The 18,119-nt window shown below is 47.4% G+C and overlaps 1 protein-coding gene across 5 annotated transcripts in view; it reads left to right on the top strand.

Moving 5' to 3' along the window:
- Positions 1-12,569, top strand: part of PSKH1 (protein serine kinase H1) — a 94,106-nt gene extending 81,537 nt beyond the window's left edge. For all 5 annotated transcript variants that reach the window (XM_090062300.1, XM_090062295.1, XM_090062297.1 and 2 more), the window contains one exon: positions 2,531-12,569. In XM_090062300.1, coding sequence (XP_089918426.1) covers positions 2,531-2,848 — 318 coding nt within the window. In that variant the 3' untranslated portion in view covers positions 2,849-12,569. The remainder of the gene's footprint in view (positions 1-2,530) is intronic.
- The last annotated feature ends 5,550 nt before the right edge of the window (positions 12,570-18,119 follow it).

Here is an 18,119-nt window from a genome sequence, read left to right on the forward strand (position 1 = left end):
TTCTTTATTTTGTGTTTATACAGTGCCTAAAAGGCCATTTGTTTGAAGCCTCTGGGCAATACTGGAATATAAATAATAGTTTTTAAAGAAGCCTTGTTTAACCTCCTATACCCTGGACAAGCCCTTAGGATACTCTGATTTATGAATTATGCCTTAGATGTTGTTTTCTGCAGCCCGCAGCTATGGCTAAAACATATTCTTTCCCATGGTCTTTAGAGTCTGTTGACATTAGGGATTTTTGCTTATAGCTGTACCACTGCAAACACCCTGGATATGGGCAGGCACTGAGGCTTTTGTATCTTAATCACACACATGATATGAGCCCCGTATTATTTTTCATGTCTAGGAAGATTGCAAGTTATAAACCCAACATTTTAACTTTTTCTTAAGTGTTGGAGATGTTAGATTACTTGCAAAACAGCTATTTAATTGAGACTGTATTCAGCCCAAACAGAGGAGCAGTGCAGGTAAAAAGTAATAAAGGCCTCCTTTCAGTCCTGTGATAGGTGGGTGATAGCCTGCTTCAGCCTGGAGTTTTGCCTGTTCCTGATATACGTACATGAAGAAAAATAGGATTGAAGAGGGGGCACCAGTTGAGCAGGAGACAGTGGAGATGGCATCAGATAAACAGGCAAAACCAAATTTATGACCCTGTCCAAATTTCTTTTGGCTTTCCACACATTAGATCTATACATGAAATGTGAAAGGCAAGAAAAAAGGAAATGGAACACAAAACACCAGAAGTGGAGACAAAGCGGCCCCCAACCCTTCCCTTTCCAGCTTTGGGTTACACTTAGTTCATCAGCACTTGGAAAAGTGCACTGACTCCTAGCACAGTTCCAGTATTTTCTATTATATTAAACCCAATAGTAAGAACTTATAAAACAAAAAAAAGCAACCTTGAATGGGATCTTGGAAGCAGACAGAAGACACCTTCGTTGTCATGTAAGAGGCTTTATTTTTACTTTTACTTTTTAATATGTATATCAACAACAGATAGTTAGGGATATGTGCATTGGCCTAGTTACTATGATTGTATCCAGCCCTTTGTCTAGTGGGTTTTTAAATAATTACATGCTGGACTCTGGTCACAGTTTTTGAGTGGTTCTGTATTTTCGTCCATCTCTTACAAAGCTTCAGTACCATAATGATGGAGGCTACACGCAACCCTGAGGCAGAAAAAAGACATGGTTTCAGAGATCTGTCTCTGGTGGGGGTAGAATCTACACTACTCTTTCCTTTGCCATGCTCTGTTATTCATCAGGCTCATTGCTTTTTCCACCCTGTTGCACTACAAGCTTTGCTTATAACTTTTTTCTCCACCTTCCACTATCTGTGCCCTTAGCTTCCCATTCCCCGATGAAGGCATAGAAGTGTTGCTTCAGTGCCAATACAATATTTTTTCTTAAATAAAAATGACTATATTTATTGCAGGGGTGAGCAAAATACATCCCATGGGATGGATCTAGCCTGCTAGGTCCATTCTATTCGGCCTGTGGGGCCCCTAAAAAATTTAGAAAGCTAATATTTATCTGCTCCTGGCTTCCTGTCAAAGATGACAGGAGACAGGGGCAGTAGGACCCAAGGGGAGCCAGCAGGAGCCAGCAACAAGGCCAGCCTGCCACCTCTATTAACCACCCAGTGGTTGAAATATGTTCAGATCAACTATTTGTCCTAGTACTTGAAAAAGAAACAAATTTGTAAACATCACAAACCACCAATGAATAGAAAAAAATGCTCAATTTACAGGAAGAATCATTTACAATAGATAATTCAGCTACCCCCACTGATGAAGTTTCCATACTAGCATTTAATTATTGGGCTGTGTCAAGCGGGAGAAGATAAATTTCTGTGAAGCTGGGAATCTGAGTCTGCCGAAAGATAATGTTTTTCTCAGCGTCTACTTGGAAATGTGAAGCTCTGAGCAGAAAGTCAGGTTAAAGTAGTGAATGGACATTGCTCAGGACCATTTGAAATGTACATTCTTCAGCTCTAAGGGAAACTGTTCTTCTGAAACCACAAACTGAAAAAATTAAGCCAGTTCTAGAGCAACAGTCTGTCATGTAGAGATAAAAGGCCAGATCTTCAGTATCAGCTGGCCAAGTTCTATTGAAATTGCTGGAGTTATGCTGGTTTACACCAGTTGAAAACTGGTTTGAAATGTATTGATGGCAAAGTCAGGTAGCCTGCAGTAGCAGAGGAACAGTGTTTAAGATTGAGCACAAGCCTTTAGTTGTGTGTGAACTGAGGCTCAGAGTCTGGCACATGTGGAAATGGAGCATTGTTCATCAGTACTAAGTCTAGGACTCTGGCTTGGAGGCTCTGCAGGGAGTTGCATCTTGTGCTCTTTGGCCTGAGACTGAGATAGATATAACTTGGGGATATGAGGACAAATGGATGAGTAAAAGGGGCCATGGTGGAAAGGAGAGTACCTTGTTTCCTGGTTGGCTGTCCTGGTCCAGCAGGAATGGGTGTTCATCAAAGTTGTGTTGGAATGCTTTGTTCTAATTGTTTCCTTTTCATTTTTCAGCCCTGGCCCAGTGTCTCCAATCTGGCCAAGGACTTTATTGATCGCTTGCTCACCGTGGATCCCAGTGACAGGATGACAGCCCTTCAAGCCTTGAAGCATCCATGGGTGGTCAGCATGGCAGCCTCTTCATCCATGAAGAACTTGCACCGCTCCATCTCTCAGAACCTCCTCAAACGGGCATCCTCTCGCTGCCAAAGCACCAAGTCTGCCCAGTCCACCCGCTCCAGCCGCTCCACCAAATCCAATAAGTCACGGCGTGTGCGGGAACGGGAGCTGAGGGAGCTCAACCTACGCTACCAGCAGCAGTACAATGGCTGAGAATTGGCAGTAAACAGCCAGAAGTCTTCCCAGATGCACTTCCCCCATCATGGGTGTGCAGCAATCTACACCTCACACTTGGTGTGGAGAACACCAGGGCTCCTCGCTTTCCTCCTCCAGGAGTGACCCTCTGTGCCCACTGAGCATGGAGGAGATAGGCTTTCTGGTGGCCACTGCATCCCTGTCACCACCCCTGAGTGCTTCTTGCTCGGGTGGATTGTGTTACAGAGACAAATGCAGAAAGTGGAGTTGTGAGAACCTTCCCTGTACTCAGTCAGGAACAGTGAAGGTCAAAGTCCAAGTGCCTTGAGCTGTGAGCAATAAAGAAGCCACTTAAGAAGAGTCCCCTCCTTAACCCAGGAGTTTGGCTGCCTATAGTTATTTATTAATTCCAGACCATTATGTTTCTCTCTCTCTTTCTCTCAATATATATATTATACTTTTTAAAACTATTTATATCACACTCCATGATGCCTTTCTATTGATGCTGGAGTGAGTCACAGCAATTCCTGTCCTAGCTGTGTGTGTGACTCAGCTGCAAACTAGGTCCCTGCTCCTCATCCTACTGCAGCACCAAGGAAACACCAGGCAGCACTTTTCAATGAGGATCACGAAGTAGAGAGGTTTCCCCTGAGGGTCTCCGTCACTGGGACAGCGTCACAGGGTTACTTATGTTGTTTAAGGATTGATGTGCAAATTGGAAAGTGGGATGTCCTGAAGTGCTCGCCATCTGCAGTCACATTTCCTTATGTTCTGATCTGAAGTTTTCTGGTTGTGCGGAGGGGAGGGGATAAGAATCCAGCTGGAGAAAACTGTTTAGGTAAAGCATTTTTCAAAGCCCTTGGCTCCATTTCTGAGTCTCCACTCAGGGAGTTCTCCTTCCTCTAACAAAGGAGGTTGCTTTGAGGCAAAAAACTCCAGAGCAGATGGAAGCAAAGGATCATTATCGTATGTAGAATGGATGTCCGCAGAGACACACTTGAGTTTCTTCTGGAGGCTGTGGCTTGTTTCTTCGGATTCTTCAACCTAATATGTAGTATCATGCAGCCTGCACACCACTGGTTAGAGCTCTGCCACTTTGCCAGGCCAAATCTGGCTGCCTCAAGTATTACATGCTGTCTCCTATGCAGCTGTGCTTATTTTAATTCACTGGAAGGACTGGCATGCTCTGTATTCCAGCCCAAACTTTGTGAAAGATTAGATTGTACACAAATGAACTGGAGTTGAGCAGCTGTGTTCGCTACAGATAAGGAGGAGAAACAATCTGTCGATATAGAGCCCCAGAGTGTCTACCATGGTCACACAGTGCTGTAGCAGTCAGGAACCACTATTCCAGGGGCTTCCTCCAGCATTGTCAGAAACAACCTTTGAGTTAGCTTGTGTGTGATGTTCACCACTTGATTGATGGTATTTGCTAGGAGCTAATGACCAGCCATAAAGAAATGGATGTGTTTCAGATTTGACTGCGGTGTTCACTTTACAGCTGCACAGTGTGAACAGTCTGCAGATTCTCTGGACTGGGCTGGAGGATTACTCTTTTCTAGTTTGTAGCCAGAGGTTCTGACACTGTGCCCACAGAGGAAGGGTGGCCGTGTCAATCTAGTGCAGAAACCCTTGTTCACCCAGTTTGTTTTACCATTATAAACAAGGCTACAAACATCGTGTTGGAGCTACGAGGGGAGGAAGAGACCCAGAGCCTGTGTTGTCTGCCAGCTGCAGCCCTTTGGCCAGTGAATAGTGAAGCATTACCATATTTTCTTGCATACCACACTCTCACCTTTTTCCCAGAAATCAGTACTCCAAAATTGGGGTGTGCATCTTAAGTGGAGAAGTTGATTTGTGTGCCAGTGTGGAAGCATGGAGATGCTATAATGGCTGCCATGCCCTCTCCCTCTTGGCCCCAGAAAGGGAGGGACAGAATTCAGTCTTCAGGGTCAGAGCTACTGTTTTAACCCTTTCACAGCTGCTGCCAATTTGGCAACATCCATGAGAGTGTTAAAACACTGGCTTTTGCTGATGTTGAAGAGTGTACTCTGCCCATACAGGAAGGACTCTGCCATGATTTTGGAAGAAACTTTTTTTCTTCATTCTGCCCTCCCAAAGTATGGTGTGTGTCTTATTTGGGGGGGCAGAGGGATGGAGGGAGGGGACAGGGTACAGCATGCAAGGAAGTATGGTGGCAACAGCTTCAGAGGCAGGAGACTGTGTGTCCTGTTGCAATGCTGTGAGGATGGAAGAAGTTTAGCATTAGGGCAGACAGGGGCTGCAGTTTTTTCCCAGTGCTTAACCAGATGATTCCTGGGATGTCCAGCTCCTACTGGAACCTTGTTTTCCCCAACTGCACTCTGGGGAGTAGGGATGGTAAAGTGGATGAGGAGGGTGGTGCAGAGGTGAGGTAGCTGGAGAATGCTCAGCCCCTTGTGTCATTTAAGTGTTCTTTACAAACTGTCATTCTTAAGCCCTTATTTTCCTACAACCTTCCCTCCTCAGAATAGCTATGCTGCTGCTGCCTCCGAACATAAGAATCCCACTACTCCAAGTGCATTTCTTCATAAGTCTTCTGAAAGCCAAGGAAGAGTCTGCTACTTCTAAATCTGCGTTGCCTCTGACTTTCTATAGCATCCCTAAAACTAACCTATATGTGTTAACTGACTTATCCAAAGCACTGTCACTTTTAGATTTCCAGACTCAAAAAGATATTTTCTTTGGTTGTAGTTTACCTTTCTTTAATCTTGATGTTTCCATTATAGGGAATTAGAGAAACTACAAACTAGATGCATTTGAGAAGCTCATGGCATTTTGATCCCAGAGGTGGCTTTATTATAACCAGCAAGTCACAGCAATAAGCAACAGGCAGTAACTAGAATGCTGTACACCTCAAGGAATGAGGTGATGAGACTTTCACCTAATAGGGCTTCTCTGTTTAAACCTTTACATATAACAGTCTTCTGAAAAGTTAAGGCTACAGATGTTGACTCCTTGATTCAGATTCTCTAGGCAATTTCCTAGAGTCACGTAGGGAATCTTAAAGAAGGAAACCTAAACTGAGGTCACTGCCTTAACCACAAGGCCTTCCAATTGCCTTCTCTTGCACTTCTTTATAATATGCAAAGCTAAAAAGAAGGTCAGAAAACCAGGTATGCAGCTTTGCTCTAACTGCATTTGTTCCCTCCATGTCCTAATTCCTGAATGGGACAGAACATTTAGAAACTACTTTTGTCCCTAGGAAAAAAGGTCCCTCTTTATTAACAGTATTACTTTTTGGAGCATCACAACTGTAAAGCCATGGTTGTGACAATTGAATTATGTGATGTGTCATCAGGAAGTGTCCCATGTGACATCACTCACAGGAGTCACAGGGCTTCATGTATGTTGGAGAACAAGAAGCTTCCATGGAGCTCTCATCACTGCACTGACCCAAACTGGTTCTTGGTGACTCACTGTGGCTCCTGAAAGGTCTGTCTGGGGAGTGACAGGAGCATTCATGTGTGAATAGCACTGTATTTGCCTCCCCCATTGAGTTCATGTGGGCTTGCTGTGCTCTAGAGGCTTGACCTTAATCTGATTAATATTGTGGGAGAGACAGGTCACCCTCATAGTGGCTTTGGGCTTTTCTGTGAGCTTGTATAACAGGCTGTGTGGGGTCCAGCCCCAGCATCTGACATGCTCTGGTGGTCTGAGTTGCCTGCTTTTGTTCTCCAGCCTCCCTCACCTCCTGTCTTGCCTGGCACATTTTTGGTTTTAATGATATGTTGGGTGGGGGGGCTGCCCCTAAAGGCCAGTGCAACCTCTTCCTTGGTGCCAACCTTCTTGACCAAGTCACTAGGGCTTCTTCACCCCAAACTTAGTTCTGGTTCTACACTTCTCTAGGGATATATTCCATTTAAGACAGGCCCCAGGCTTGCTCTGCTTTGCCCTGCACAATGGGGGTCTTGTAGACCCTGAGTCCCACTTAACCTTTTTAATTGTGCCTTAGGGATTATAATCATGGCCTCCATCCATGCCTTGTAGATATTACTTGGATGTCATTTACTGGATACTGTGTATCCTTTGAAGCACCCAACAAAGATCACAATTATATGTATGCACTTGGTGAAGTTCTTTGTATACCCCTTTCACTGTTTGTCATGCTGGGGTTTGGTTCACGCTTTCCTTGTTCTAATTGGATTGTCTGTAACACTTGCTCCTAGGCAGTGATCACCTGTAAGCAATCATGACCATACTGGAGTTTAGTCTAAGCCCACTCTGGAATCCCAAGTAACCTTGTATCTCTCCATGTCCTTTACTGCCCTGCTTCACAGCAGAGGCTCATAGAATCCATATCCTTTGGAGCAGTTATCTTTGTATGTGTTGCATTTTCAGATAGAGTCACTTATGGAGCCATTTGTACACTGTGCACTGTAGAGATCCTTTGGTTTCATCTCATTCATATTGACATCTCAGTCCTTTCTGTTGTGATTTGAGACTCAGTTCATGTCTTCAGAAGTGCCTCATGTTTTTAGTTTTGCAGGTAAATTCTCCCCAGATTTCCCTAAGGATCCTCAGGTACATTTTTATAGGACATGATGACTCTTAACTGTGGTTCTTGACTTGTCTCGTGAGTTCTTGACTTGTTCCAACCCAGTATGACATTTGAAAACTTGCTTGGGTGTAAATTACTCTCATTAAAAGCCCAAATAACTATGTTGCCCAGAGTGAGGTCTGAATCACACTCTTCTGCAGAAGACTTGGAACACATTGTACCTGGAGAAAAACCTCCTCAGTGAATGAAAACTTTCTTCATTTTTTGTGATACTGAAATATAACTAAAGTTAGAGTGCTACCTAGTGGCAGATTGCAGAATCTTTGTTTCCAGGTATAAAGTACTTCACATTTTATTTCCACATTATTTTTCAAAGAGATCCCCTAGTGTGAGGAATATCGTGTGTGTGGTATGCTGGGATTTTGTTGGTCTTGAAAAGTGGAAGGGGAGAGTTGGGTGGGTGGAATCCTCATAAAATCAAATTGGATAACGTTCCTGCAGAACCATGAAATAATTCCGTTCTTTAATATGAGCCATCTCTTCTGTTTCTTTGTTATGCAAATGTGCTCAGATTAGTTTGCAGTTGTATGGTACTTCTAATTGAATGTCACCTGCAGCAAAGAAGCTTAGCAGGCTGTTGCATAGCATATAATGATGATGAGACACACAAGTGGTTGGAAACTAGTCTTGCATGCATAGACTTAAACCAGCGGTGCTCAAGTTTTGCCCTGCAGGCTGGATAGATGGTGCCCCATCCATCTGTGGGCCAGGTCTGGCTGTCAGGCCCGATTCAGTTGTATGACAGGGGCAGGGGTAGCCTAGCCCTATCTTGTGGCTTGGGGGGGGCAGGGGCAAAGTGGGGGGAATGGCCTAGCCACAGCCCCAATCTTGGCACATGGGTTTTAGGAATTTGGCAGTGAGGGAGGGGATGGCAGTGTTAATTGTCACTGTTCTCCCACTGCCAAATTTCCTGACCTGTGAAGAGCCCTGTTGGCCAGGTGTCATGGTCTGTGGGCTGCTGGTTGAACACTCTTGACTTGACACAGCTAGTGGAACCACTAAAGGTTCTGAGTAATGATGTCTGCTAGCAATATCTCTATATGTCTGAGCAGAAATGACTGTTGTTTGCATTAACAGCACTCAACTTATCTGACTACCACTATTGCATTTCCTTGTATCCCTATGAAGCCAAGTTATGTGCTTTCTGTAGTTGCAGTCAGTGATTCTCCATTAACTGATCAGCAGCCAGTGGGAGGTGTGGAATCAATACAAATGATAAAAAATGCAAATGTATTAGCTGAGGGCCCAGGGCAGAAGGTAAGAGGCAGAAAGCTCCAAGTCTTCCCTCTCCCTGCACTGAGGCTGGGTTTGATGATATTCCATTTGCATTTTGCATGAGTTAAGCTTTTCTGCCAAGCTGTCCCCTTTTCCTGTGTTCAAAGTTGCTGAATTATTGGCTGTAAATGAATGTGATGAATTTAGCTCTTTTTCACATTGTGAGTTGTTCCCTAACTGGCCTACCTGTTTACAGACCTGATCTGTGGTTTGTAACTTAGCAAACCATCCCTGTGAGTAAATGTCTTGTTTGAAAACCTACTTTGTTCTGCTGTTCTTTATCAATGATGTTTGATTTCTCACCTGTGTCACAAGGCACTATTTGCTCCTTTAATGATGGTTGGAACTTTATAAGCTGGAGAATAATGCCTGGAGAATGATAGATGGTCTGATCCTCATGCAGCTGAATTAATCATTTGAAGAACAATCTTTTACGGCGCATGGTTAAATATTGGGAAGTATTTGTGTCTGTCTGAGAGAAGGTGGCATAAAGTTGGATAAACTAATCATCTCTTCAGTCTTTCTACCTGTAGTGATCATTCTGCAGCATTCAACCGTTTCTGTCTTGCCGCAGAAATCCCCCAGGATGTTAGGGAAAAGCACAGAGTATGCAGGCTAAGGCTAGGAGCAGTGGCTTTGGGACCTTTTCCCAGTGCAAGATGTGTGGGAGCAACTCATCCTGCTTTCTACCATTTTCTTCTTTAGACAGAAGTCACTTCAAGGAGTAATGGGGAACATATATGTTGGAATACTGTGCAATACTAAGTGAGGCAGTCTTCTTTATCATACTTGGGAATTTCAGGTAGCCAGTGTGTTTGGGGAAGGTGGTAATTACTTCATAGAATGTCTCGTCATTCCTGTGACAGATAGTAAGTGGGGAATGGCATTTAAAGGGGTATTCAAAGGGAGTGGTAATTGGGCTAGAAACGGAGTTTACAGCTAGAAACTTTGGATCCCATTTAATACTTAATTTTTTTGCTTAATCATTCCAGAGCTGTCCACATTGAGTCTCCCCTTCCCATCCCAGTGCAGTACCAGGCTGCTGAGGAGCCAGCACAGTGGAGGAAAAAGCCAGTGCTGCTTCAGTAAATGATTCCAAAACAGTGTTGTCCAGCTGCACTTAGCCCCAGGCCCTTTGTGCTCAGAAATGCTCCTAATACCTATGAAGTCTCTATCCCAAGAGGCTTTACTGAGTGAATAAACATGTACGGCCAAATGGAAGGTGCTAGACTGCTACTTTGGCCAGTGATTTGGAAATTGGCTTCAGTAAAGCTTCAACAATAGAGTTGTAGAACTGATTTTCCCTCCAACTTTATAACTTCTTTGGGCTGGGCCCCAGACTTCAGATATTCTTTTCCTTAATGTCTTAATGCTCTGGGAACAATCCATCATATCTTCCTTTCCCTCCATCCTGCTGCCTCTCCCAGATGTGTCCTGGACTCTGCTGTCTACTGAAACCAGCTGTGATTGCCTGGCATTTTAATACCCAGCAAATGACTCGAAGGCTGTAGGGTTGCTGGGGCTGGCTGTAGATGCATGCACTTCAGTTACTGAAAAGTAGGAGTTTCTAATGATCTTGTGGGATCATCAGAATCCCACAAGAATCTTGCTATGCCGTCTCGAAGCCTTCGTCAGTATCTAAACTAATAGTGTGCGTGGAACAAGACGTTTCATGTAAGAACCATTGATGGGATCCTGGATTGCCTGATTCTCCCACTCTAGGCTTGCTAAAGATATCCTATGTATCCACATCCCTGCCCATTTTTAAATAGGTTTCACATCTCCCAGCAGACGTCCTTTTGGGATTTGGTGGAGAGCCACTAGTTATTCCCATCAAAAGCTGTCCAGTGACCACAGAATTCTGCAGTAAATACCAGCGCTTAGCAATAGGGGCATGAACACAGTGGAGAGGGAAAACCATCAAGGAACCAGCCACCATTTTTCCCCTGTTTTACCTGTGGCAGGTTAGGGCACTGTTCTCTGGTTGTGCGGTAGAGCTGCCTGTGTAGTTTTAATAAAAAGTTAGACAAGGACTTGCCTGGGTTGGTTTGGTTAGGGAAGATGCTGTCTCAGGCAGGGGGTTGGAGTAGATGACCTCTAGAGGTCCCTTCCAGTCCTGCTTTTCTATGATCCTAGGATGCTGTGCTGCCTGGCCTCCACCCCTGAGGAGCTGCTCTAATGCACCCTGGTAACATAAAGCCCCTAGAAGTTTCATGCCACGAGTGGAGAGGTGTAGCAGAGCTCTGCTCTGTCATACTGAGGCTACATCACTTCTGTCAGCCTCACACCACCAAAATATTCAGCACAAAGGGTGTTGTTAGCTGAACACCCCCAGCCAAAGCATTGCCACTTTGTGATGCTTGCGTGGTGCAGAGTTGCCATAACAAAGCAGATGATCTCTCTCACCCATAATCTTTAAGAACTGGCCAGACCTCCCAGGGAACTTCTGCATGTTGCCATTCAGAGCACTTGGACACTTTGCTGTTCTTTCTGCTGCTGTTAATGTTTATTGTAGGGACCAATGGACTGTGAACAGTAATGTGTCAGTGTCTGATAATGGCTCAGACCCGCAGATTATTTTTCCTTGTGTAGCTTCTTTTTGGTTAGGGAGGATGTAATAACTTTGTGCCACAAGGTAACTTCTTGTGCTTTTAATGCAGACTGACCAACCAGCCTCTCTCTCTATGAAGTTAGCACATTTGTGTGGTGTATGTGTGTGATGAGAGAATCTGAGTTATAGTATATAGACCTTGGTATCATGTATAGCAATAGCTCTAGGCTTTCACAGGCCTCATTTCAGTCTGGATGAGGACATATTCCCTCTTTATATGATCTTATGCAGCAAACTCTTGACTCCTGCAGCAGATCAAACTCTGTCACCTGATTTGCTGTATAGTTGAAGTTGTGTAATAGTATATGAATAAAAGAGACAAGAACCAGTCTTGGCTTCCCAAAGAATCAAGTGCTGTGAAAGCACAGCAGAAAGCTGTCCCTGAGGAGTGTGCTCAGGGAGCAGATGCACATGTGTGCCTCTCACATCCTGGCTCTGTTTGTTTACCCAACTTGGACATATCTCATGGAAAAGTGTCACTAAGTGCTTATACCATTTTGTGCCATGTAACAAACTTTGGATCATGCTTATGAAAAAGAGACCTTTGATGCCTTATCCCAGATACTCAATCTCCCCACTCAGAAACCCTGAATTAAATATCACAACCCTTGTGTGCTCCAGAGGCAGGTGCCTATGTTTCAGCTGTGCATTACTGAGCAGAGGCATAGCCCAGAATGTGAAGTAGCAGGAATGCACTGCCTGGCATAACACAAGTGTGTCCCTCTCCACTCTGATATGATGAGGAGTGCACGGGAGGAATGCCTCACGATGTGCCCGTCTAAGTCTATGTGTTTCCTTCTGTCCTCCTATGCCAATGTATAGTGGATTCACTTATCCGTATCAGATGAGCTTCTGGCTGCTGTTGCAAGAACATTGTGCTGTAGTTGCCTTTGGACTGAAGAACAATTGGTACCAGTAGGTACCTGCTGGGAAGGAGTGACCTGCCCAGGAGTACATGTGAAGATGCTGTGATTCTTCTGCTACACACAGATGCCTCTTGGATGCCCTCTGGGCTGGTTGATTTGATGCACATTCTGCAGTGTTGTTGCCAAATCCTTCTGTGCCACATAGGAGCTGCTGAAAGGCCTTGCGCTGTGTCTCAGCCCATCTCTTTCAGGGGTGTGCTGCTTGCCTTGAGAAGATGCCAGCTGTGTGACCTGTCTTTGACTCCTATTTTTACACTAAGAAATCTCTTGTAGAGTAATTTGTGGCAATTAACCTGGAATGTTCACACAATTGTGTAGTTATTTATTTTGTGTATTCAGTCTGTTCAATGTGTAAATGTATCCTCCCACCTAGCTAGTGGGCTTACATGCTTCCAGCCACCTGAAGAAGGGGCTAGTTTCTCTAGGGTTACAGTTACTGCTAAGCCTAACCAGGGATAGGTCCTCTTTGTCCATCTTAAGAGCTGTTGCAGGGGAGTGTGAAGGTTTCTAAAATGCCACTCAGTGGTTCCCCATGGGCACATCTTGGTATATGGTCAGTCAGGGCCACAGAGGCCTTTTCCCCTTTACAATAATATATTCTCAACACCTTTCCTAGATTTTGGCTCCAGCATAGATTGAACTTGAGCCACTTGTCCTTGTCTTTGTGCTCAACCAGCTACTGACTTCTTCCACACTGCTTGAGGTGCCTTCCCCAACTGTGTGCCTCACTGCTTTCCTCAGTGCAGTCAACTGAGAGCAAAGTCTCCTGGCAGTGAGGGAGAGAAGATAGAGCACTATGTGAAGGCTCAAAGCCTCACCAGGGGCTGTGCATTGCCAAATAGCAGTGGGATGGCTGTTGCTGTTTGCTGCAATCTCTGCAGGTGAATCCTTGTCTGGAGTTGCTCTGTCTTAACACTTCCACAGTTCCCCCCTTAGCAGGGGTGCTCAGTCTGTCCCGTGGGCCAGATCTGTTCATAGCACCATGTCATCTAGTTTGCAGGGCTCCCTATGGGTCCAGAAATTTCCCAGCAGGGGAGCAGTGGCTTTGCTTCCCTCCTGCCAAATCCTCTGACCTATAGGGAGCCCCGAGCTCTGCATACTGGATCCAGTGTCCAATCCCAGTGTTAGAGAATGGTAGGTGGTGTAGTATTGGGTCCCCAAGACTCAATCTCATTGCATAGACTCCAGGCCCAATCTGGCTGGCAGATGATCCCTCCATAGCTCCTCTGGCCTGTGGGGCCAAAAGGTTGAGCACTACTGCACTAGGTCACTAAGTGATGTTAAAGGGAATAGGCCCTGCCCTGCACAGGCCCCCAAAAACTTCACTTGTTTTTTTGCAGAGAAGGTCTTGGCCAGTTTGTATCTAAGATGTTCTAAGTGGGTCTCCTACAAAAGATACTGTGAAACTATTTCAATCAGCTACCAAGTCTCTCAGCTAGCCTGGCTGTGTGGTACCATACCAAATAGCTGCAGTTTGGTGAGAAAGGAGCAGTTGTGTTTTCAAGGCCGGAGTTTTTCATCACAGTGTCTTTGGCACTAGGGAGCACAGGGTGTAGCCTCCAGGGTAACAGCCTTTCCATGTTCCACTGCTCTTGCTGCCAGTTGCCAGCCTGGACCCCCCCAGCACTGACCCTGTTATTCTGGGTGTTGGGTTGTGGTCCTGTCAATAGGGTAAATGCATCTTGGCTAAAGTACAGGTAAAGGAGGCTGCAGCAGTGATGAGTGGTGGGTGGGAAGGATAGATATAAAAGAACTAGTAACTCAGGGGGTCTGAGAACAAGTTCTTTATTCAGACTTGAATACTACTTTGTTAATCCAACTCAGGAGCACACACTCATGGGCATAGGTGGCAGGTATGTCTGTGTTGCAGGTGCTGCTGCCCCAGGAAACGAGCCCAGCCAGGTCCCAGGTCCCATCCCTCTGGTGCACCAAAGGGCCCCCAGAATCACCCTGCAGGGGCAAAAGGGAAAACTTAGTGTCCTCCAGTCCCAGGTTGCTCTGCACTGCTGTACTCAATTGAGCTGCACCTGAGACAGACAAGTTTGCCCAGAGAATCACAGTGACTCATCCCTCCAGCTTTGGAGAGGGGACACTCCCATGGGGAGGGGTGGAGACATAACTGCAGTGAAAACCCCAGACAGGCAGGGATTGTGTAGAAGGTTTGGAGTCCTAACAACTTAGGGATTTGGGAGCCCTGGAGCCAGTGCAGAGATTTGGCTTTGTCTTAGTTTTGCCAAGCAGAGTGCTGAGTCCTGGCTATTAGGTCGATTCTCCCACGCCCCTGTTACTAGCTCCCCACCATTTGCCCTTCTATCATACTTCAGCATAGATGCTCCTGTCTCCAGCACATACCGTGCAGGATCTAGTGCCCGCGCTGCCTGCACACATCATGTTTTTTGTCACTTCAGTGGCACTCTCCCAGTAGTTCTGGCACTCTGGGTTGGAAACAAGTGGGAATGCTGTCTGTTGTATGTCTATGAGGACCAACAGCTGGAGCCTTCCTTACTGTCATGGTAGACTAGATACGCAGTGCATAAAGACTGAATCAATTCACCCGAGCTGAGGACTGGGCCTGATGGCTTGGGGAGGTGGGGGCACACTGGTGAGCACCAGGCATGTGTGGCATGGGAAGGTGTCCCTGGGGCATTGTCCACTACAATGTATTTCTAGTGCCAGTGAACACCATGGGGCAGGTAGGGGAGGCGCTGGTGGCATAGAGCATCCCAACATCTCTTCCCTGCCCATGCTGTCCAGACCTCCTCTTTAAAGCCTAGCAGTTTGTGCTTAGAAAGTCCTGCCCTGTCATCAGCCTTACAGAACTGCAGCATGGGAGAGCACTGGGGTCTCTAAGCAAACTCTACATGGATACTGCAGGGCTCACCCCCATCCATGAAGAGGAGCTGGAGACCCAAGCAGCCAGTGTTGCTGCCCAGAGCCCCCACTGCACACATTATGGCTCCCCAGGCCCAGCATGGCCAGAGCTGTGCATAGAAAAGTGCAATTACTGCTCACTCCCTGACTGGCTCTCTACATGCCATGGGCCCTTCAGGATTCCTGTTGAAGCTGTCCTGCCTGGACACCCTGCCCAGCATTGTTCCCCCTGCAGGCTCCCTCCACTGGGCTAGGGTCAGTCCTTTCCCTGCTGTCTCCAGCATGAGTAGCCAGCCCAGTTGTCCTTTGTCCTTAGGAAACAAAAGGGGGCCTGGGCCCCCGGCTCCCAGGACAAGTGGGAGGCTTGAGAACAGATGCTTTGTAGTCTGGAAGTTTCCTAATGGAAGTGCCTGGCACACAGTAGACACTGCTGGGAGTCTTGCTTCTACTGGGGATTACTCTCTGTCTTTGGGAGCATGGCATAGAGGTCCCAAACCCCTGGCCCTCCTTTTTTCTGTGGGCTGCTCTCCAAAGTGCTACAGTACAACTGGCTGCTGCAGTTACCATTGTGTTGTGTCACCCCCATCCAGTGGTCACACACGGCCGGCTGAGGGGAGGTCATTGCTGGGCCCTGGCAGGCATACAGGAGAGATGGGCCCAGCTCAGCCAGTGTGTCCAGCCAGATGAGGGCAATGTCACAGTTGAAGGTATGGGCATCAGACAGAGGATGAATGAGGACCTGTATAGAAAGAGGAGCAGGATGGAGCTGCACAGCACCCTACACTGGGGCATGTGGGAGCACAGAAGCCCAGCTTCCAGCTGGCAGCAAATGGATATGCTAGAAAGGAGTACCTGTCCCAGCACCTAGGGCAGCCAGGAGCTGATCCTGTGCTTTCCTGACAGTATCCCTTGAGGCTGCTTGATGCCCACTTTGTGCATGAGCTGAAACTCTGATCCCCCAGGCTGGGCACCCTCAAAGTGGAGAAGCAGCTGTGGCAGGGCCAGGAAGGGCATTCCAGTGCCTACTGTGGTGCTCAGTCAGAGGAGGAGGATGTGATGCATGCTGGGGACCATCTGCAACACTGCAGTCACCAGCTAACAGATCCTCTTTTCCCCAGGGGAGCTGCCATTGGAAAACAGCCCCTGCCGATCTTGGGGAATGAAGTCCTGTGCTGAGAGCTAGTGGCAGGCTGGGCAGAGAAGAGAGGGCTGGCAGAGGGGCTGGTGTCAGGCACAGCATATTGGTTTCAGCTGGTAGCTGAGAGGAGGGCAGCGTTCTGTTTGGGGTCGTGGGTGCCTGGTGGCACAGGCTCCCCGTGCAGTGATGAGGAATCCCACTGGAGCCTGGGCCCCCATTCTGATGGCAGCAAAGCACATGCCTGGGTGTCCCAGGTACGTAGTGGGTGTCTACTCAGAAAGCTCCCAGCTCTGCAGGACAGCCCCTGGTAGCCCTGCAGGCTACCTGGGCAATGCTCAGCACTTGGGTGGGCTCCGCAAAGTGGCTTTGGTTAAATTGCTTCAACACTTCCACATTTGAGTCCCTAGGAGAGAGCTGGTAGAAACTGAACCTGGTGGAAGCAGTTTGCAGCAGCACTAGCCTGCCCTGCCCTACCCTGAAGGCTGTTAGGGCTGGAGCAGGGCCAAGCCCTACTGCCCAGGCATGGGAGTGTGATGGCACAAGCGGCTTGTCAGGTAGGGCAGGAGGTTGAGCTGATGCCCCTTTACCTGGAAAAGAGCTGGCAACTGAGAAGCCTCGTTCCTGAAGGGGCCTCCTTGCTGAAGGAGCTGCTGGGATTTTTCTACCTGGGACCCTCCCACTGGGTGATGCTCAGCAGCACACCGCTCAGGCTGGCAGGAGCAGTGCGGATCCATACCGGGCCTATCTTAACCCAAGACAGGCAGTGGCACTGCTGTTTGGGACCACGGGAGGTAAGGGTGATCTAGAGTTAGGCAGTGAGGGCTCATGGCCCCAGAGGGGATGTAAAACCCAAGTAGTTGCTGATGGGAAGGAGACAACAAGGAGCAGGACTCCTGTGCTTGCAGCTTCCTGCTTGAAATAGCTAGGCACCATGGTTATGGGTCAGGGCTAGGAGGGGCCTGGGTGAGACCTGGAATCTAGCCAGGACCTGCAAACTTGGGCAACAGGAGGGGAGGGGAGCCAGGTGTCCAAGGAGAGTGGTCGCTCCTTAAGGAGACGATCCTCCAAGCCCAAAGGAAGGTAATCCCAACGAGGATCAAAGGGAGCAGGAGAGCACACAAGCCTCCGTGGCTCACCAAAAGCATCTGGGAATGTCTCCTTGCTAAAAAGAAGGCTCACACCCAATGGAAAGAAGGGGTCATCACCAGGGAGGACTATTCTGTAGTTGCTCGGGGATGTAGGGGGGTAGTTAGGAAGGCCAAGATGGAGATGGAACTGGGACTAGCTTCCCAGATTAAGGACAATAAGAAGTCCTTTTTTAAATACGTAGGGGGTAAAAAGAAGGTCCCGGGTAATGTGGGGCCCTTGCAGGACGCCATGGGAAACTTGGTCGTCACACCAGACGGCAAGGCTAACATGTTTAACGATTTCTTTGCCTCCATCTTCCTAAGTAGGGACCAGAACAGCCACCTCCCTGCTGGGCCCCCCTCGGGCCCCGGGGGAGGCACACCTGGGCCACGGGTTAGCGAAGATTTAGTTAGGGAGCTTCTGGAGGGGTTGGACGTATTCAAGTCAGCCGGCCCGGATGATCTCCACCCTAGAGTTCTAGAGGAACTGGCCGAGGTCATTGCAAGTCCCCTGGCACGACTTTACAAACACTCATGGTGCTCTGGTGAGGTACCAGAGGACTGGAAGAGGGCCAATGTGGTCCCCATCTTCAAAAAAGGCAGGAAGGAGGACCTGGGAAACTATAGGCCGGTTAGTCTCACCGCGATCCTAGGCAAGCTGTTCGAGAAAATTATGCTGGCACAGATCCAGGAGGGGCCAGCAGGGGACTGGATGCTTAGGGGCAACCAACACGGGTGCAT

This window comes from Crocodylus siamensis, chromosome 9 (genome assembly GCF_052110815.1).
Source record: "Crocodylus siamensis isolate JL-2025a chromosome 9, ASM5211081v1, whole genome shotgun sequence".
Lineage (NCBI taxonomy): Eukaryota > Metazoa > Chordata > Crocodylia > Crocodylidae > Crocodylus > Crocodylus siamensis.